The 22,035-nt window shown below is 35.7% G+C and overlaps 2 protein-coding genes across 3 annotated transcripts; one reads left to right on the forward strand and one right to left on the reverse strand.

Annotated features, from left to right (window-relative positions):
• Positions 1 to 1,464: 1,464 nt before the first annotated feature.
• On the reverse strand, positions 1,465 to 6,121 carry LOC110782724 (uncharacterized). Of its 2 annotated transcripts, XM_021986950.2 has the most exons (6): positions 5,698 to 6,121; positions 4,178 to 4,373; positions 2,923 to 3,751; positions 2,768 to 2,826; positions 1,795 to 1,989; positions 1,465 to 1,667 (listed from the first exon to the last, which is right to left on the reverse strand). In XM_021986950.2, the coding sequence occupies exons 1-5, from the start codon at positions 5,853 to 5,855 to the stop codon at positions 1,798 to 1,800; spliced, it is 1,434 nt and encodes a 477-aa protein (XP_021842642.2). In that variant the 5' UTR covers positions 5,856 to 6,121; the 3' UTR covers positions 1,465 to 1,667; positions 1,795 to 1,797. The 2 variants fall into 2 exon arrangements, with proteins under 2 accessions (XP_021842642.2, XP_021842641.2); XM_021986949.2 differs by having other exon boundaries at positions 2,768 to 3,751; positions 5,698 to 6,120.
• Positions 6,122 to 15,921: 9,800 nt separating this feature from the next.
• On the forward strand, positions 15,922 to 21,522 carry LOC110782726 (uncharacterized). Its single transcript, XM_021986953.2, has 6 exons — positions 15,922 to 16,542; positions 18,020 to 18,371; positions 19,187 to 19,271; positions 19,382 to 19,468; positions 20,815 to 21,069; positions 21,213 to 21,522. Exons 1-6 carry the CDS (start codon positions 16,376 to 16,378, stop codon positions 21,287 to 21,289), a joined length of 1,023 nt encoding a protein of 340 aa, XP_021842645.1. The 5' UTR covers positions 15,922 to 16,375; the 3' UTR covers positions 21,290 to 21,522.
• The last annotated feature ends 513 nt before the right edge of the window (positions 21,523 to 22,035 follow it).

Consider the following 22,035-nt stretch of genomic DNA (forward strand, 5'->3'; position numbering starts at 1 on the left):
TTGGTATAAGGTAGTTTGAAAACATCAATACTGACTAGTTTGTCATATAAAGGCTCGGAACGACCTTGATTCAACAAAATGAGTTTTGGAATAAAAAAACGGTTAAAATGACATTTAAGAGTCGAAATAGATGGTTCTAACCACCAATAAACCTCTAAGGATTTCATAGAGTTTTTATATGAAGCATTCGGGCATCTAGAATATCCGGGCCTAAGAATGTCAAAAATGTCCCACTATCAAGGACCCGGTTTCAAAAACATAACTGAAGTCGATTAGTATTTTGGAGAGTTATATAAGGTAGGAAGAAACCATCCGCACATAAATGGTTGGAAGGACCTCGATTTAAAAAAAAAAAATTGGAATAGAAAAAAGGGAAAAATGATTTACCTCTAGTTTTAACTTTTAAGCACTAGGTCTAGACCATGTTCTTTTGACCTTCAATTCAGTTCAGTTCAAAAGAGCGGATTTGTGTTCATCTTTGTTTTAATAATCTTCTTTTATTATTTTACTAGATTTTAGCTCGTGCAATGCACGGTTTCTATTAAATTGTTAAGTTAAATAAATTCTTGTATATCGCAACTGCTATATTTTATATATTATATTAGATTAGTTTTTGATTTAGGATTGAATTTCATTTAGAATTATTTTTTAATTATTAGAGTATTTGATTTTGGATGAACTTGCATATGAGAAATATTAATAATTAATTAATAAAAATATCTATGTGGCACCTACGTGGCACTCGACTTTTTTAATTCAAAAAAAAATCGAAATCTTATTTTTCGTTGACCCAAACCATTAGGTTTACTACGTGGCGCTCTAATATTGGACTAGTGTTTAATTTTGGATTGAATTTTATTATATACGGAGGATTAGTGTTTGATTTTGGATTGAATTTTATTATATACGGAGTATTAGTGTTTGATTTTGGATGTATTTTATTTTAGATTTATTTTTGTAATTATTAAAGTGTTTGATTTTGGAAGGAGTTATATATATTAGTAATTAATTAATTAAAATATTATGTGGTTAATTATATACGTGACACTCGGTTTTTTTAATTCAAAAATAAATTAGAAATCTTATTTTTCATGGGTCAAAACTATTAGATATCCTACGTGGCGCTCTAATAATTCAGCAAATATGCTTTCTTATTTTAGATTAATGTTTGAGTTTGGATGAATTTTATTTTAGATTTATTTTTTAGTTATTAGAGTGTTTGATTTTGGATGGAATTGTATATATATTAGTAATTAATTAATTAATTAAAATATCTATGTGACACCTAATTAATTATCTACGTGGCACTCGATTTTTTTAATTGAAAAATAAATTAGAAATTATTTTTCATTGGCCGAAACTATTAGATTTCCTACGTGGCGCTCTAATAGTTCAGCAAATATGTAGTATATGGATTGGTCAAAATTATTAGGGCATGCTCATTCTATTTTCTCCTCTATCGAATAATAGGCACAACGAACGTAATCTTTACAGTTTCAATATCTCTTGGATAACTGAGTTTCATAATTATAGAAACTAGTTCTACAATCAGTCCAACAATACGATACTGAATACTAATGCCGATTTACAAATAAGTACCAAAAATATTCACTCTTAATCATAGCTTTTGAAAGGCATCCTTGCATAACCATGAGTCTTGAAATAACCTACTCATATAAACAAAACCCGAGTCAGACAGCATACATAAGCTGATAAGCATACAAATACCAGATACGAAGTAATAAGTAACTGATAGATTTATATACTTCCAGAAAAAGCTAACTTAAACTGTACCTGTCAAGTGCCAAGATTAGGAGGCAAAGTCGCCAATGGAGGACCACGCGTATATCTCCATTCCCCACATGCTGAACATTTTTCCTGATTTACGCTATTCTCTAAAGTACAGATTTTACAATACCAGAATTTATACTTGACTGATACATCTTTCGGCTTCAGTGTTTCACAAGCCTCGCATACTGGAGCCAATGGCTGCAAAATTTCCATGATTAACATCATTTCAACACAAGATAGCACATCCGTCCCATAATGTTTGCATGGGCTCACAAACCATTACATACTTAGGAACTAATCAACAACAATAAAACTTTATCATTTTTTCCCATTACCTGTTAGGTCTGTCCAATGTTGTTCATGCATTGTGAAACATACTCATTCTAACTAAGGCTACGTTTCGTTATGGGCAAAAATGATCAACATTGGACAGACCTAACAGGTTATGCATTGTGAAACATTAAGTGTTTATGCTTAACGTACTCATTTTAACTAAGGCTCCGTTTGGTTGTGTAAAATGTTTTCAGTGCAAAAAGATTTTTCTTGGAAAACATTTTTCAAAGGGAAACATAGTTCCAAACTAGTTTTCCTTTGTTTTGTTCCTTAAAAGAAGATGGAGAAGATGGTGAACATTGAGGGGAAGAAGGGAGAGGGAGGTAACTCAGGTAAGGAGGAAAGGTAGAAAAATGATTTCCCTCCCTTTCAAATGGAAAAGACTTTCCACCTTTGAGGGAGTTATGGAAAATTGTTTTCCATCCCTTACTAAACCAAACAACGTAAAATGATTGAAAAAAGGGAAAATTCGTTTTCCATGAAAATGTTTTACACCCTACCAAACGGAACCTAAAAGCAAAAAACACTTGTTCTAGTGGTGTGAGTGTATAAACAGAACAAATTAAGCAAAATTATGAGTGTACCAATTAACTAGATGCAAGATTCCAAAAGCATGCAGGAAATTTACTAAAGAGTCACTCACAGGATTCAACAGAGTACATGTTTCACAAGTCCACACAGCAAACTCGGCATTCTTGTTCCCTGCAGCATGATTAGTTGTCAACCCTGAGGATGAGATGCTCGTCTGTAAAGAAGAACTGGGATGGGAGCCACTAGATCTTTTACTTGAGTTTGTACCTTGAACATCAACTGAGGTATAATTCACATTGTTGCTTAAATCAATTACATTGGTTATCTCACCATTCTGAGACCTTTTCCGAGGTGCTACTCCAGAGTAAACTTCGTTACCATTACTAGCAGATGAACTGGCATGGGAGCCACTGGATCTATTACTTAATTTAGTGCCACGAATATCAACTGAGGTAGAATTTACATCGTTGCTTAAATCAATGAGATTAGTAATATCACTATTCTGAGACCTTTTCCAAGATGCTGCAGCTCCAGAGCATACGTTGTTACCTTTAAAAGCATTTGAACTGGCATGAGAGCCACTGGATCTTTTACTTAATTTTGACCCACGAACATCAACTGAGGTAGAATTTACATTGTTGCTTAAATCAGTGAGATTAGTAATATCACTATTCTGAGACCTTTTCCAAGATGATACAACTCCAGATTTTACGTTGATACCATTAGAGGAATTTGAACTGGCACTAGCAGCAGCTGGCACAACCGTTTCCAAGAGATTAGAATCTCCCAATTCATCAGCATCAAGTCCAGCAGAAGCGGAAGCACACCATATTTCATCCTGTAGTCTCCTTTCGGCTGCCATGGCAGCAGCTTGGCCAGGACTTAATGCAGACATTATGTTTTTGTCACCACCAAGCCGTAAAGGTCCAGATGGTAGAAGGGAATTGAGCCGTTTTCTGTTTTCTGCAGCAGCAAGGGTTGTTTTGCGGAGGGAAGCTAGAGGTGGACGATGAGAGAACCCACCTAAACGTTTTCCAGGAAGATCAAATCCTTCTCCTGTACCAGAGATTCCCTTGGACATCAATTCCTCACATTCCTGCATTAAATGGAAAAAAACACGTAAACGACAAGGAACAAAAGCTAAAATGCTAAACAACCAGTTCAATATAATGGCTTCCTTTCCAGCTTTGGGTAAACTAAATAAAACTATTCTGCTCGAATTATACACATGCCATATATATTACAGAGTTTCCAAGTAATAAGCCACTTTATCCACCCTGACTTCCCGAGGGGATCAGCAATTCCTTTAATGAATGTCTTGTAACTAAGCAATAAGGTGAAATTTGAATGAATGAACAGATTATTATGCTCAAAGCACCCTGACAGAGATGCAATCAGTCTTGATGCCAAAGCTTGTGTTTCCGTAAAGAAATGTCCTCCGTTGTCAAGTCACACATACAAAATCAAACACTACCACTTTTCAACTGTCACAAAATTCAGACTGAATTTAAACTTGGCTGACCTTTCTAAGCTGATCCCATAGCTGATAGAAGCTGGCATTATGAGGACCATGGGCATTATGGCAAAGCTCATGAAGCATTGTATCTAGCACTTCATGAAATGAGTAGAACTCCAACTCCCTGTCAGGCCTCCGTAGCCTCAACTTCACCTCTATCCCACGCCCAACATTTAATCCAAGAAGTTCCTTCCTCTTGGGGCTGCAAGGACAGCAAATGAACTTATATCAAGTCCATGAAATGCTAATTTAAAGAAACTAGATAGTCGGACAAAATCAAACGATTTACTAGCACAGGAACATAATTAAATTTACATTGTCTCGATCTGGAAACTAAGCATTAGTGCATTACGTGTTTTTCTTTTTTGATCGGGAAAGAAAACTAGGCAGTTCTTACACAAGAAGAACTACCTAAAATCATCACAGTATTTGTGTACTACAATACTTGGACTCTTCTATTGAACCCAAATAACCCATGAAATAGACATCTTTCATCTTGGATACTCAACTGCATCCCATAGATATCCCAAACCTGGGTACAATAGCATGAGGTTCAGCAGTGAGACAAGACTCAACAGTTCTGTAAATGTACATGTTCTACAAGCTACAACTAAATTCTATATAAGAGTCCAATGTGTCTATATAGCCGGCAAAAATTAGAACTGCAAGACTTCTTACAACAGCAACGGACCATAACTTCAACCAATAAACTAGGAATAAAACACACTGTCGACTGTGTAGCATTTCCTGTTGTCAGTCCTAAGAACTCGAAAGTAAAATCGAAACGAGCAAACCGACAATCACCTAAACAACAATCATGCTTCAACAATCAACCATATGAACATTAGACTTCTTACCTAAAGTTGTGTTCAAAAAGTTGAATAGCATTTTTAGGTCCTTCTTATAGAATGGGGTGCACAATTGCCCGAAGCCTGGCTATGTAAAGTGAGATAAAGTTTGTAGCCCTAAACCCGCAGGTGGGCATGAAGTTAGAAACATCCTAGTTTAGAATAAGAGCAATTGGTAAGCAAGCTTGAAGTAGCTCGCAAATCAGACAACTTGTGGGTGAAGTGGGTCCATAATGTCTACATAAAGGACAGGAACTGGAAGGAGTATTCAGCTCCTGTCAGTTCCAGCTGGGCCTGGTTAACTCAAGGTAAATTCTCCATTAGTACTTGTTATGTAATTATTGCATGGCTGGTGATGCAGGAAAGGTAACAAACCAGGTAAAGGTGGCAGTAGCTTCACATTGTGGATTCTGATAAATGTACAATATGTAATGCTGGTAGTGAAACACACAACTATAAGAAATTGGAAATTTTGATTTTCTGTTTAGCCCCCAAAAAAGACGATTCCTGGCTCCGCCATTGACAGTGCTGAGTGTTTAGGGATAAAAGTTAGTCAAAAAGATGTAGATTTGGGATTAACCGTCAACAAATTTGAAATTTCTTCAAATAAAATCAAACTTGCACTAAAAAACAACTTCAAATATTGAAGAAAAAAAGGTGGAAAGTTGGGAAACATACTACATTTCAGAGAGAACTTTAACCCGCCAATTATGTTTGCGCATAATGGGTTGAACCTGTTTAGCAATGCGCTCGAGAATTTGCTTCGCTTCATCTTGTCGCGGCTTTCGTTTCAGAGCTCTGATTTCCCATACTTTGTTCAGGTCACCCGATTGCATTGTTTTGAATTTTAATTCCAAATTATAAACCCTAATTTTAACGAGTTTTTCCCCTTTTCGGCCTCCGCAGATTTATTTACATTTGGTTTTGGGTTCTAAGATTGACTCAATGATTCGGGTTCATTGCAATTAGGGTTTATTATGATCTGAGTTCGGTGAAATTAGGGTAAAATTGGGGATTTTAGAGGGAGAGAGTTCGTTAAATTTGTTGTAGATGAAGAGGATGAATATGAAGGATGTGGGCGGCAACGATTTGAATAAAACGCACAAAAGTAGCATGTGGAGTTGTGGTTTTGTTTTGTACTCCCTCCGTCCGTTAATACTCGACCCGGTTTGACTGGCACAGAGTTTAAGGGACTTGAATTGACTTATTAGTTTAATAGATAGTGGGTTATTATTTTAATGTAGTTAGTGGGAAATGTGTAAAGGGGTAGAGTATGGGTTGAATTTTTTATTATTTTTTGTATGGAGTAGGGGTAGGTGGGTTAATAAGGGGGAGTGAGAAATAATATAATATTGTTAAATATTTCTATTTTTAGAAACAGGTAAAGTATTAAGGGACGACCCAATAAGAAAAATAGGTCAAGTATTAAGGGACAGAGGGAGTACCTTCTTTTTGTTTTTTTTTTTTCTTGGGACATCAGCTTTAAAGAAAACGAACTAAAATCAAAATGCAATAAGGATTTCGACGCTCCAGCAGCCAATAAGTGGTTTTGTACTTGGTGGATGTACTACTCCACTATTTTGATTTGAATTTTTTTTTACATCGGTTCAAGTTAAGCCAAATTTGAGATCGCTTCGAGTTAAATCGTTAAGACTTAAGAAGTACTCCCTCCGTTTTTTATTGTTGTATCCGTTTTCATTTTTAGCGTTTCATATTGTTGTATCCATTTAGAATCTATTCTATTTTTGGACATACATTTTATCCTAAAATACTCTTACATTTCTATCTAATTACCAAAATACCTAAAGATTCTACCCATATTCCCACATAATTTTCCCCACCCATAATATTTAATTCTTTTCTCTTCCCCATATACCCACTCTCTCACCTCCTTTATCACCCATCATTATCACTCCTATCTCTTACCTTAATTCTTTATTATTTTCTCACTCCTTTATTTATTATAATCTCTTACATTCAATCATTTCTCTTACACCCAATCATTACACTTATACCCATACAAACCAAGATTCCAATTTTCTTAAAAACCACCCCAGATTCCAAATGGATACATCAAAAAGAAATGGAGGGAGTACTCCGTAGTACAATAAAGTAAGCAAAATATTGAATACTTTATATGATGTAGCAACATTCAGCTCCATATATAGCTGTTAAGTTAATACTTCCTTTGTCCCTTAATACTCGATCTGTTTTGACCGGACACGCTTGTCGATGTGCAATTTTGACCACCAATTTCTTTAACTACCTATTATAAAAACTTATAAAAATATTAATATTTTGAAAATATATATTAGGATGAAGCCAACATATATTATATACTACTCCCTCCATTCCTTTTTGTTCTTCCCATTTCCTTTTTTAGCATTTCTTTTTGTTCTTCCCCTACTGAATCTTTACTATTTTTTGCCATAGTTTTTTTACCAATTTACCCTAAGATTCCCCACTATTTACAAAAAATACCCTAAGATTCTACCCTTTCCCACCCACTTTTACCCCACCCACCTTATTTAATTAATTTCCCATCCCCCATAACCCCACCCCACAACCGTCACTTTCACTTCAACCGATTTCTCTCTCTCTCTCTTCATTACCCTCCTCACATTTCTGATTTCTCTCTCTCTCTTCATTATCTTACTATCCCTCTCTCTTCATTTTCTTACTCTCAAGAACATCTGTTCTTGCATTTCCTCCTTCCTCCTCTCACTTTTCTCTCTCTCTCTCCTCCTTCCTCTCTCACTTTTCTCTCTCCTCGTTCAATATCGCCGCCACCACCACCACCACCACAATTCCGCCTCCGGCACCGCCCCCACCACTACGTATTATGGGTTTAGATGGTGAAATTCGACCATGAAAACCCTAGATCTAGAGTTTTCATGGTCGAATTTGACCTCTAAATCTTCAAAATCGTTATATTGAGATCATGTTGGTATGAATTTATTTTTGTGTTCTTATTTCGAATTTTTTGGATTGACTTTTGACGATTTTCTGGGTTATTTTTTGTTGAATTTTTGGATGGTTTTTGTTCGGGATTTTTGGTCGATTTTTTGGGTTTATTTTGGTCGATTTTTTGGGTTTATTTTTGGTCGATTTTTGGTCGATTTTTGGTCGATTTTTTGGGTTTATTTTTGGTCGATTTTTTGGGTCGATTTTCGGGATGGTTATTTTTTGTTGAATTTTTGTGTTCGGTATGTTTTAAATTCTGGGTTATTTTTGGGATGAATTTTGGTTGATTTTTTGGGTTTATTTTGGTCGAATTTTTCGGTTGATTTGGTCGAATTTTTGCCTTGATCTTGGTCGATTTTTGGTTTAATTTTTCTGATTTTTTTGGTCGAATTTTAGGGATGATTTTTGTCGATTTTCTAGGTTGATTTATTGGTGAATTTTTGGGTTGATTTTGGTCGAATTTCTTGTCGCATTTTTGGGTTAATGTGGTCGAATTTTTGCCTCTATCTTGGTCGATTTTTTGGTTGATTTTTTCTGATTTTTTTGGTCTATTTTTTTGTCAGTTTTTTGGATTGAATTTTCTGGGTATGTCGATTTTTTGGAGTTTTTTGTTTTCTGGGTTTGACGATTTTCTGGGTTTTTTGGTTGATTTGTCATTTTCTGGGGTTTTTTTGGTTAATTTTTTGTAAATTTCTTGATTTTTTTTTTTCGAATTTTTGATGATTTTGTTTGTTGATTTTTCTGGTTTGAACTTTTGTTGATTTTCTGGTTAATCTGATGTTTTTTGTATTAATAATAAAATATCTCCCATTTATCTTATTTTTTAAAATATTTTTTCTCTCTCCACTTAATTTTAAATATATAATCTCTTACACCCAATCATTACTCTTACACCCAATCATTACTCACATCCCAATACAAACCAAGATTCAGTTTTCTTAAACCACACCCAACATTCTTTAGGGGAAGAACAAAAGGGAATGGAGGGAGTAACATTTACGAAGTATTTTCATATACTAGAAATAAAATAGGGTCTAATTCACAAGGTTAAGTATTAAAGTATGGAGGGAGTAGTCAAACTCTTTTCATTATACTTAAACTTAGGGATGTCAATGGGGCGGGGCGGATGCGGATGTATGTCCCTCCATCCCCATCCCCACCTAAAATTTTCATCCCCATCCCCGCCCCATCACCCATGGCGGGTACAAAATTCATCCCCATCCCCGCCCCAACGGGTATAAACTAAAATCCATCCCCGCCCCACCACCCAACTGGGTATCCATCCCCGTCTTATCCCCGCCCCATACCCACGCCAATATCCGCCTAATTTTTCTTATTAAGCAAACATTTTCCATATGTACGAAGTAATGAAAGTTAACTTTAGAAAAAAAAACCTTACGACTAAAGAGACACATATAATCGAAAAAATACCCGTCATAACAAAAAAAATCTAAACAAAAAACTTAAAATTCTCACCTAAATTCATATTATCACCTAAACATGCACATAAATACAAACTCACCCCATCGCCCATGGCGGGTATGAAGCGGGGCGAGTGGGGATGGGGCGGGGCGGGCGGGGATGGGGCGGGTTCAACACAAAATCCACACCCGCCCCATCACCCATGGCGGGTACAATTTCTATACCCATCCCCGCCCCATCACCCGCCAAACCTACCTCCATCCCCGCCTACTTGGGGCGGATGCAGGGCGGGTCTCCCACGAAACCCGCCCCACTGACATCCCTACTTAAACTAAATTAGGACCAAAATCTAACCAAAATTAGATTACATAGATTCTTGTAACATTATGATACTCCGTATTAGTTTTAATTTTTTATAATATATGTGAGGTGGACCCCTCCGAAAAAAAAAGTAAGGTGTTTGATTACCTTAACCTACCATATTCGACAATATCATATTTTTGTTTGTCATAGGAAATACTTGTATATACTTTAGAGCAGGGGCGAAGCTAGACTCAGTAATGAAGGGGGGCCAATTTTACATATTGTAGTACGTATTAATTCTGATTGATCATCCTAATATTTACTCCTTAATTGTTAAAAAATCAAACATAACATAAGATTATAAAAACATAGACATTTGTTAGGGATAAATAAGCTTCGTAAATTGACCTTAGTTAATACTCCCTCCGTTTCTTATTGTTGTATCCGTTTCCATTTTAAGCGTTTCATATTGTTGTATCCATTTAGAATCTATTCTATTTTTGAACATACATTTTATCCTAAAATATCCTTACATTTCTATCTAATTACCAAAATACCTAAAGATTCTATCCATATTCCCACCTAATTTTCTCCACCCATAATATTTAATTCTTTTCCCTTCCCCACATACCCACTCTCTCACCTCCTTTATCACCCATCATGATCACTTCTCTCTCTTACCTTATTTCTTTATTATTTTCTCACTCCTTTATTTATTATAATCTCTTACACCCAATCATTTCTCTTACACCCAATCATTACACTTATACCCATACAAACCAAAATTCCAATTTTCTTAAAAACCACTCCAGATTCCAAATGGATACATAAAAAAGAAATGGAGGGAGTACAAAATAATGCTAAAGAAAACCAGTAAGAATTTAAAAACCAAACTCATAGGGGGTAAAAATTACGTATGTTATAATGCAAAGTATATGGAATAATAACATAGTCCACTTTTTAGCTTGTTTTTTTTAGGGAGGCCCACCTTTTAGTACTACAGTAGTATTATTTATTTAGCATTTTAATTATGCTTTATCTTTTAGCAGGGGCCATACATTATTTTTACACTAAAAACTCTTGTTATGTCAGCAATAGAGTACTACATTGGCTTACTTTTTATTGGTAAAGCAGAAACTTGAGGGGGGCCATGGCCTACTTAGGCCCCATGTAACGCCCCGACCTCTAAATCACTTATTAAAACATAATAAGCAGCGGAATTAACCTAATTTGGTCGGGACATTACCTGCCGTAATTCCGTCTTGGAAATTACAAGGCAACATCATACATAAGCCATAAAAAAAAAAACTCCAATTTAATATAATAATCCTCTATATTCTCAAAATAAAAGTACATAACTTACTAAAAGTCTTTAATTAAACTATTATAACTTTAAGCATAAACTAGGTGAATTTTATTAAAGTGAAATTCCTCGCCTCTACTCGTTTCCATCGATCCCCGCAGTACCTAAAATGGAAAACAAAACGGTGAACCGAAGACTCAGTAACGACTACCCTAGCAACGTAAATTCATTTCAACTCATTTTATTTAATAACACAGGGAGAATAGAATAAGTAAAACATTTAATAAAACATCATATTCAATTCATTCATAATCTTTTAATGAAAACATCATTCATAAACTTTTAATTAACATGCTAGTTGTCGGCAAGTACGAACCGTGAAGGAATTCTCCACTGGGCCTGGGCCCATAAGAGCCTGGGCTCATCGTAATATGGGGCCTGGGCCCTGAGCCTGGGCTCATAAACCATGGGAGCCTGGGCTCGTGATCCATGGGTGGACAGGTGTCCGTGGTGCATGCATGACCGGTAGATAGGAAGATGGTAGTTTATATAACGCCAGACAAACCAGGTCTTTCACTTTCATTTATCATGTTTTATGTATTTTTACCAAGCCTTAGCTTGTATTTCAGTTGAAATAACATAACTCATTTTATATCATAAAACATCATTTAGATCCTGGGATCCATAAAACATCATTTCATTCAACGCATCATATAAACATCATTTTATGAGAAAACTCAATCAAATCATATTATAAAGAATAATTCAAACAAATCATAATTCATTCCCACAATCCATAAAACATGTCAAAACATTTAATCATAAATCCAATCATAACGTCATAATTTCATAATACATTTATAAGGGGATTGCGGGTACTAGCAATAGCCGTTACCTCAACCGTAGTTTTATATTTCCCGTCTGATGGATCGTTCTTCCTGAGCTCCAAGTCCGATTTCTTTCAGAATATTAAATTTATTGAATTAGTATTAAACGATAAATAATCTAAAATTAATATTTTATAAAATCGTAAATTTTATAAGTAATGAATTTATAAATAACGAATTTTAATAAAACATAATTTCGGAATTTAACGAAATATTATTATTAATCGAATCTTCGATCAAAATACATAAATTCCATAAATCAGGTTACATGCAAATATTAATTAAATTCCGTTTTTGATAAATAAAACTAGTAACTTATTTTCGTAAAATCGATAATAAAACCTGAAAAATAATAAACATTTTATTAGTAAATAATCAAAAATCAATAATTTATAAATAACGAATTTTAATTAAAGATATAATTTCATAATTTAACGAAAATATTATTAAACGAAATTTCAATCGAAATACTTATATATATTCCATAAATCGATTTTCATGAAAATAATATTTAAATTTCACTTTGTTAAATAAGGTAGTAATTAGTAGAATCGATATTCGATAATTAAATCTGAAAAATAGTAACAATTAATAAATATTTATATCATAAAAATTTTACCACATAAAAATTAATAATTAGACAATTCTGAAATTGACTCTTTAGTTTTCAACTTATCCAAAAGCCCAAATTGAAATGGCCCAACTCTATTATAGGTTTAAGGAAAACCAAAGTTTCAAAAGGAAACTTGGTTTGGTTTTCTGGAAAGAAAGGCGTCAAACAGGGGAGGGGGTGCTCGAGACAGAAGCGCAAGAAGAGGAGGAGAGGAGAGGAGGGAGGGCGGCTGATCTGGGCGGCGCAACCACGCAAACCCGCGCCAGAGGCGAAGGTGGTGGTGGTTGTTTGCGGCGGCGCGAGGAGAAAGGGGAACGGGTGCGTGAACAGGGGAGGCACGAAGGGGAGGAGAGAGATAGGGGAGGAATAAGGTGGCTGGGCTGGGCGGCGCATCACCGCGAACCGCGCCTGGAGGCGACGGTGGTGGTGGTTCACGGCGTCAGAACACGAGGGAAGGGGAAAAGGATGGTCGAACCAAGGAGGGGAAAACAGGGGAGTTTGAGAGGCGGTTCTGGGCTGAGGCAGGGCGGCTCGCCGGGTTATTTTTGGGCGGAGGTTTAATTTGAGGGGTGGTGAGGTGATTGCGTTGTGGTGGTGGGATGGTGGTGGCTGCGATAGGGGAAGAGACCGAGTGAAACAGGGGAGGGCAGGGGAGTTGCGTAGGAAAGGAGAGGGAGTACGGTGGGGTACGGTGGTGCTGGGGGGCAACGGCGGTTAGGGTGGTTGAGGTGGTTGTCAGAGGTGGTAGACAGTGGTTGTCGATGGTTGAGGTGGTGGTCGGACGGTGGATGTTGGCGGTGGTGATTCGAGTCATAGAAGAACAAGGAGAGTGAGATTGGTTTTTGTGTTTTGGTTGAGTTATTGAAATTGAATTGGAAATTCTGATTTTTGTAAGGAGGTAGAGTGATGAAGAAGGAGAAATCCTTGGTCTCCAAGGCAAGAATTTGGACTGATTTCAAATAAAAGAGGGAATGAAACATACGTGGAAAGTAGGAGGAAGAAGATAAATGGAATTTTGCTCCTCCAAGGGCATTTTCGTAATTTCACATTATTGGACTAAAATTCAGAAATTTTGTTGCTATTTTAGGAAACTACTAAAAATAGAAATGTTTAGCTAAATTAATTCTTTATAAAATTAAAAATAATAATAAATATCGTTAACGAAAAATAAATTTAGTTTCCGATTAAAAATAAGAACGTTAAATAATTACTTTAGTTTCCGAATAAAATAAATTTAGAAATCCGGAAAATAATTAAAATTTAAAAAGTTCGTTAAGCTCGTAAATATGAAAATTAAATTATAAACTGAAAAATAAATCGTGTAGCAATGTTAAAAATTCAAGCGAAATAAAACTTCGTTATTAAATTAAAGTTCTAATTTAGGATTTAAAACGATTTTAAGCTAAATAAAAATAATTAAGCATAATTAATCGAGTTTTAAAAATTCGGGGTATTACACCCCAATGGCGCTTTGCCTCTGCTTCAGAGTGTCTAATTAGGTCGAGACATATCAAATAGTAACACATTTTTAATTGATAAAATTGTTAGGTTATGACAAATATTAACAATATATTTCATGCGGAAAAACCATAAAGCCAGGAATTAATCCAAATTAATTGTCACATAGTCAATTGACATAATTAGGATACATAATATGTGATGCGTGCCTTCCCGCCTAGCTGTCCCGAACCGAACAAGAACAAGTTTAGGACTCCAAATGTCACCCCTCCGTAGATAGTTTACAGCACGTTCGGATCCGCCTTAGATTCAATTAACTAGAATATTATCTAAGGTTTTATGTTTATTCGGAAAGCTTAATTATTAATTTAGGCAAATTATTAAATTCTTTCTTGAACTTAATCTATGTGAATACTTATTGAATTGTGTTATAAATTGTGATTATGAGCCACACACTTATAGGGTGGAAATAACGGAATTAGAATTCTACTAGGATTCCAATAACTAAATCCATTAGGATTCTAGTTAAATTATATCATTAGAATTTAATGTTTAATCAAACACTTACGTATTTCAGATTTAACAAATTATCTAATTTGAGTAGAATTAGGAAAACGAGATTTTACTTCTCCAGGAAGTAACCTAGCCGAACAAGGCAACGCGTGGCCCTTGAGCACACGCTGCCGTGCAGCCCGCAGCTTGCTGCTCGCAAGCCCACGAGGCTGGCTTGCTGCTCACTGGCCCATGGGCGCTGGCTTGCTGCTCGCTGGCCCCATGGCGCTGACTTGCTGCTCGACCCAGTTGCTCGGCGCGCGTGCAGGCTTGCTGGGCGCTGGGCTTGGCTTCGTGCTGGGCCTTGCGTCTATCAAGCTCGTTCATCGATCATTTCGTACGTCGCGCTTCCGATTCGTTTTCCGATTCCGGGATCCATTTCCGATTCGAACAATATTTAATATTTCTGATTCTGGAATTTATTTCCGATTCCGACAATATTTCCGATTCCGGTAATATTTCCGTTTCCGACAATATTTCCGATAATATTTTCCGATACGTACCATGTTTCCGTTTCCGGCAACATCTACGACTTGGATAATATTTATATTTCCGTCACGATCCATATTTCCGTTTCCGGCAATATCATTATTTCCGGAGTATGCTTTATTTTTCCTTTTCAGCTCCCACTCGAACCGAGATCCGTCGTTTCCGAATGTTCATATATAGAGTATTTAATTCACTTAAATACTTGATCCGTTCACGTACTATTGTGTGACCCTACGGGTTCAGTCAAGAGTAAGCTGTGGATTAATATTATTAATTCCACTCGAACTGAAGCGGCCTCTAGCTAGGCATACAACTCACTTGATCTCACTGAATTATTAACTTGCATAATTAATTAATATCGAATCGCATTTATTAGACTTAGCATTGAATGCATATTTGGACCAAGAGCATTATTTCTTTCAAAAATTTTAGTGACACTTACACCTTACAAAATTGTTTTGAGTTTTATTTATTAGAAACTGAATACTTGCATACGAAGTACTCCATATATTATAAACATTGCATACGTCAATAATTGAATACATCCTTATAAATAAGTCATTCAAATCCATAAATATACTAAATTCTGATCATCCAAACTAACTTGATCGGAACTCATTCTCTAAATTTGCATTATTTTCACATGAATGTGGATGCCAACTAGTTTAGTTGGTAAAATCGGTGATACCCAAGAGGCCAAGATCTAGGATCGAGCTTTGTCTACAGCATTTGTCGCCTTGCCTTTTGTGGCTCTCTCTACACCAAAAAAAAGAAGTCACATCAATTATAATTATTCTATCTATTATGAAATTTTGATTAAGAAGTAAAAGACCCATAACGATGTTATTGATGGTTTAGTTTAATCCATGATGTAATAAGTACTCCGTAATCACTTTAATAATTCCTACGGAGTGAGTACACTATAGAGGAAACTTAAGAGGAACAAGAAACCGACAACCGTTTCAACTTTCTAAAGCTGTCCTAGATTGATTGGGATTAATCACTTTAAATCTCAAGCTAATCTTTCTGGTTAAAACCCTCAAACCCAAAACTTGAAACATAATCCAACGAACCTTTTTCTCTCTCCTCCCCAAACTCACTGCTCTTCAGTCTTCACCATGACTCACTAGTCACTACCTCCTCTTTTCTTCTTCATTGATTTATTATTCTTGCAAAAAATCCACAAAAATAAGCGCCCAAAGGGGTAAAGTTTCAGTCTTCAATAATTCTTGTTCATCCCTTTTTGTGGGATTTAATAATTTAATTTCAGAGAGAAAGATTTACGGAGTAATTGAATTGGGTTTTCTTAATTTTTGGGATTTTGAGATCAAATAACGACGAGCGGTCAATAAAAAGCATTGAAAAATGTCAGGAATTGCTGTTGTATTAGATCTAATAAGGAAAAATCCCAACTTTTATTCAACACATACTTTGCATTCGGTTGGGACTTTTTCAGCTAGAGTTGCAGTCTCAGGCGCTGCCGCTTCTGTTTTTGCTTCTTACCCTTTTGGGTTTAGGGCTTTCCTTGGAAGGTAATTTTTTCCAATTGTATTTTTTTAAAATTTAAAAATTAAGATCATATGATGGCTTTTTTGGTTAATTGATGTTGTATATTGGGTTTTTGGTTAATTGATGTTGATATGTCTTGATTTTTATTTTAATTTGCATATTGATTGATATAATACAAACTTTTATCATTTTATGTGAGGCGGTCTTATAGAGAAGACCACATTGGTGTCGTATAAGTTAAACACTTGAACTAATTAGTTAAATACTGAAATCAATTAGTTAAGTAATGGAACTAATTAGTTAAGTAATGGAACTAATTAGTTAAGTACTAGAACTAGCTAGTTAGTTAAGCAATGGAACAAATTAGTTAAGCAATGAAACCAATTAATTAACCAATTAAAGTGGTCTTTCCGGTAAGACGGTCTTACACAAAAGTAGTAGTTGATATAATGAGGTAGGAATATTGGCAATTCAATTTAGAGTAACCAGAGTAAATTGGGTTTTGTGAGTAGTGTGAATGGAGTTGATCAAATGTTCCTGTTTCAGTGTTTCTTTTAAGTTTCCGTGCTTATTTGACTGTAGACTTTGGTTAGCGTTGTTTGTCTTCGAGTAAATTCGAGTTCTATACAGTTAAAGAATATGGATTGGTTTGAATATGGAGATATTTTGGTGTATATCACTGTGTTGTGCTGATATGAGCTAGAAAGTTGTTATCTTTCTCATTACGTCGATTGATTTTACCCCAAAATAAGACGAACTGTTAGACAGTTAGAGTATATTCCTATTTTTGAGATATGTCAAGTGCAAACTAGGTAGGTCGAGGTTATACATGAACTATTCAACATCATGGGTGTTTATTCTCTTATTGACCTGTGCTCTAGTGTTCTAGTTTTCAGCTTCAAGCTGCATTTTGTACCATTCAATGCTTTTAGGCATGTGACTTTTAGCGTAAATGCAAAAGAACCTCAGTATTCTGGTAGAGGATTCAATAGTGGTTATGTATCGTTCCTTTCTCATGTTTACTGTCTACTGGTTTTTTTGTTTTGGGGCTGAAGTGTTTGCTTGAATGCTGCTGTAGTGTAGTGGATGATTTTTTCTTTGGAAAGAAAGTAACTTTAAACCGCGTAGCTGTCAAGAGTTTGGTGCTTCTTCTCTGTTAGGCACACTAATAGCCGTATAAAGGACTTCTTGTATCCAAGTCCAGAGACTTTTAATGCTTTTCTAAGATGTGTGTTTCATAATGGTAGCATGAAACAAGTTGTGAACTTTCTAGCAAAACAAAAATATGTTTCCGTCTTCGTCTTCGTCTTTTGTTTCATTTTTATTGTTGGAAATGTTAAACTGTTCACTGCAGGTTGAATTAAAGCGGTTATCTTTAAATAAATATATGGTTCGGGTTTTATTACTTATGCTTGGCTGTTTATTTTTGATAGATTGCGATTGGATGTGTTATTTATAGGTCCTTTGTTCACATAATGAATTATATATGATGATCTGCAGTGATGACAGAGTTGCTTATTGTGATGCTGGTCCAACATGGGATGAGGATCACATCACTGAGGGTCATGAGGAACACATATACAACATTCCCAAATATGATTTTGAGCCTGAATCCTTTAGCTACGCTGGAAAAGTATATAATACTGAGCTAAAATCACTTTTCTCAGCCTTTCACCCAAAGACATTTGCGATCACAGCCTTGAGATCATTTTCGATGTATTATTTACCACTTTTGGAGCCTCGAGCGGCATTGGAGGACGATGATGAAGATTTCCTTGCTGATAATTCAGAAGACAGACCTTTAGACTTGATTACTCCCTTCCACAAGGCAGTAAGGCAAACTTTGTCCGAGGTTTGTAGTATTTGCCTTATTTTTCCATCAAATTTAACTTTCAGCCACTGGATGTTGATTAAAGAGTTATTTTATGTGAGATTTGGAAACTTTCTCCCTTGTTCTCCTGAATTGTGATGGTACCTGAAATGTATGCACTGATGTTATTTTGAGGGCCTCTTTTGATTATGTCTGTATGACATATATTAGGTTCCAACTATTAGATTTGCAATTGAATTCTATTTTAGCCCGATATAGCCAGAGTGCCATTATTTAAATTTTGACCTTAAAAAACATGTTCAGGCCTTGCATTGAGTTTTGCAGTTTATAATTTCTTATACTCCCTATATCAGGAGAGAATTCCAGTCATGATTTGATACTTTGATAGTGTGTTAAGATTTTACATTGGTTTTTTACAGTTCAAGTTCGTCTTAAGCTAATTAACTAGTATAGCTTCTTTACGTGAAGGGTTTGTTTATTCATATCTCTCCCTGTATTTGATACCCATTGGTGTAATCAAACCTGTTTCTGCATTCACAGCTGTTTATTTATTGATAAGATGTAGTTTATGGTTTTATTGTAATTGTCAACTGGTTGTTGTTTTATTGTATCTTGTATGCACGTTAGATTTTTTTTTCTATGCACGGTCAAATATGTAGTACCATTCATGCAAATACGAGAAGATGAGTTTTTGTCACCCTTATCCCCGTGTTGTCACATTATGATAGTGTAACTTAGGATTGTGTGATGTTGTTAGTGTATATTTGTGTGTGTGTTCCCGCTGTCAGTTCTTCTTCGTTTAGCACTGAGACCATCTGTTTTGCCTTAAATCTCAGAGTACTGTCATTACTACTAGAAGGATATTGGAAAGACTAGCCGTCTCTTCTTTCTCCCAACGAATGGCATGGAAGCTTATCAAAGGTATGTTGTATGGTTAGTTGATCTTTTGAGAATAAAAAATATGAATTACCCTAAACCCTAAATAAAAAAAATATGAAGAACACTTATTGACATGGCTTTACAATCTGTAGATGCTTCTAAATCTGCCACGCGTAAGGCACAGCGAGGGCTACCGACAACTACTTACATATGCGCTGTTACAACAACAACTGTGAGAGGTGAATCTTCCATCCAAAAAAAAAAGAAAAACATATTCCCTTTTAATTTAGGATTTTTTGTCAAAAAGGACCTTTTATAAGCGTTTTTTTGCGAGAAAGGACCTTTTATGTCAAAATTGGTGAAATGGGACCTAAAATTAAATAATTTTTGTTGACTGGGACCTTTGCCCGGATTCTTGGAGTTGACCCAAGTTTCCGGTATTGACTTTGACATGTGGCAACCGGAAAAGGCCACGTGTCAATATACTCATTTAAAAAAAAAAGTTATTTTTTCCCCAAAATTCCCCCTTTTTTTTTTGACATCAGCGCTTTAAAAATGGTTGATTTCCCACAACCCCCTCATATTTCCCGTCCACCATCACCATTCACCACCGACGAGCCCTCATGCTTCTCTTTTCAACACCGAATTTTCTCTCTCCTCCTTTGCCTCCTTTCTCTAGTGGTTGAGTTTCGACCCTATATATGGTGGTCAATTTTAGCCGGAATTTTCAGATCTGAAACTTTTCCACCATCCTTACCGCCTCGAAACCCTAACTCCAGTCACCGCCCTCTTCCTCCAATCCATCAACACTACCCTCTTTCAGCCTCATACCGTTTTAAGACTAAAAATGGAAACCCGTTTTATTTCTAGACTAAAATAGTTGGGCTTGTTAGTTCAAAAATGGAAAAATGGGGAGAGAGAAAGAGAGGGCTGAGAAGATGTTGAAGCAGAGGAAGTGAAGAAAAATGAAGCAGAGGAAGTACACACATTCTTCCGTTGTTGTATGCTTTGGGTTGAAATTGGCCATTTTCGACAACATAGTTAGAGGGTGTAATCAAATGTTGGAAATTAAGCTTAGTTCCAAGAAAAAGGAGTAAATTAATTAATCAATTCATTAATGGAGCAAAACAATGATGTGAGAATTGTGAGAAATTCTGGGGATGTATTACTTGTGTATGTTAAGAGAAGGTAATATTGCAGGGAAATTTTGGGGAAGGTAAGAGAAGGTAATATTGCAGGAAGAGTACACAAAAAAAAAAGGGAAAATTTGGGGAACAAATATTTTTTTTTTTAAAAAAATGAGTATAAGGACACGTGGCATTTTCCGGTTGCCACGTGTCAAAGTCAATGCCGGAAACTTGGTCAACTCCAAGAATCCGGGCAAAGGTCCCAGTCAACAAAAATTATTTAATTTTAGGTCCCATTTCACCAATTTTGACATAAAAGGTCATTTCTCGCAAAAAAACGCTTATAAAAGGTCCTTTTTGGCAAAAAATCCTTTAATTTACCTTTGAGAGATTGAATTCTGACTTGACCTCTTTTTTTTTCCTTGTTTGGGGGTGGATTTGTGTTCCTATTGGAGCAGCTCATTGTCTAGGAGTGGCAGCATCGTGGATTTTTCAAGTTGGATTAAACATCTGTAAAACCCTGTTACGTCTATTTTGGTACTCTAAGGACGATATAGAAGAAGTGAATAAAACAGAGGAACTTCAACTTCTTGGTAGGAAGATATATGCTGTCACTCTAAAATGCACTTCGTCATTAATCTTTGCTGCTATTGGGGCAGGCCTTGGTGCATCATTGGCACGTGACATTCGTCCTTCTCTTGGTCAATGGCTTGGTAAGAACTCAATTCTACCAACAAACCCCTCACTGGAATTTAATTTTTTTGTTCAATTTTTAAGTACTTTTATCAACTTTCTTCTGTATATAGGTTTTCCATAACAATCTGCGGTCATCCTTACTTTTCATGAAATTTCACAGGTTGTGCTGCAGGAGATATGGCCGGTCCAGTAATTGTAGCACTGTGTTTCGACAAGCTTCTTCTTCCGGAGGCGTAGATTTCTATGGATATTGCTTATCTAGACAAGACAGACTTATTTACTTGCCTCAGTAGCAGATTCAGGTGATTTATACTAGCATTGTTTATGTTTGCAACAAAACCAACGAGTAATCAGCCTCAAGGTTAGTTGGACTGAGGCTCAAGAAACATACATTTTATAACAAAACTTTTAACTCTGTTGATTTAAGCTATATTTTTGGAGTATCCTGAATAAAAACTTCCTTTTATAGATGCTTTCGTTCATATTCAGACATTCTATTTTCTGAAAAGAGTTATTCGCACAATGTGTTAATGTTGATTGTACTTGTAATTCTAAACCTTAACAGCAGAACCAACTTCTATTTAGGTACTCGGTAATATTCTCAAGTGTAGTAATAGCATGGAATTAAAACTTGGCCGTTCCGTTACGTAAAGGCCGTTCTGTAACCTATTTTGGATTTTCCGTTCGGCGAAAACCCGTTACGTTACGGTTTGAAAAAAATCACGTCTTTTTTCTCCCCGCGTCGTCCGTTACGTAACGGTGACTTGCCGCGTTAGGCGTTTTTTTCTCCGTTACACCGTTCTTTTACATATATTGACAAAAAATATTTCTGTAATTAGTTATGTAGTTTATGAAGCATAATATTCTGAGTGCTTATTTGTTCACAGAATATAATACTCACTCATATTAGGATATATTTGGTTATAATGTGTTGATATAATACTTTTTAGACTACAAGTGTAATAATAAGGCTTAGACATGTT

The sequence above is a fragment of the Spinacia oleracea genome, chromosome 4 (genome assembly GCF_020520425.1).
Source record: "Spinacia oleracea cultivar Varoflay chromosome 4, BTI_SOV_V1, whole genome shotgun sequence".
NCBI lineage: Eukaryota > Viridiplantae > Streptophyta > Magnoliopsida > Caryophyllales > Amaranthaceae > Spinacia > Spinacia oleracea.

What these genes read in the sequence shown, in the direction of transcription:
- LOC110782724 (XM_021986949.2), bottom strand. Translation starts at nt 5,855, where the DNA reads ATGCAATCGGGTGACCTGAACAAAGTATGGGAAATCAGAGCTCTGAAA. An exon ending in TATGGGATCAGCTTAGAAAG is followed by an intron (nt 3,752 to 4,177) that starts GTCAGCCAAGTT and finishes CATTTAATGCAG; the next exon opens with GAATGTGAGGAATTGATGTC. An exon ending in CATGTACTCTGTTGAATCCT is followed by an intron (nt 1,990 to 2,767) that starts GTGAGTGACTCT and finishes GAAATTTTGCAG; the next exon opens with CCATTGGCTCCAGTATGCGA.
- LOC110782726 (XM_021986953.2), top strand. Translation starts at nt 16,376, where the DNA reads ATGTCAGGAATTGCTGTTGTATTAGATCTAATAAGGAAAAATCCCAAC. An exon ending in GGCATGGAAGCTTATCAAAG is followed by an intron (nt 19,272 to 19,381) that starts GTATGTTGTATG and finishes TACAATCTGTAG; the next exon opens with ATGCTTCTAAATCTGCCACG. An exon ending in TTCTCTTGGTCAATGGCTTG is followed by an intron (nt 21,070 to 21,212) that starts GTAAGAACTCAA and finishes GAAATTTCACAG; the next exon opens with GTTGTGCTGCAGGAGATATG.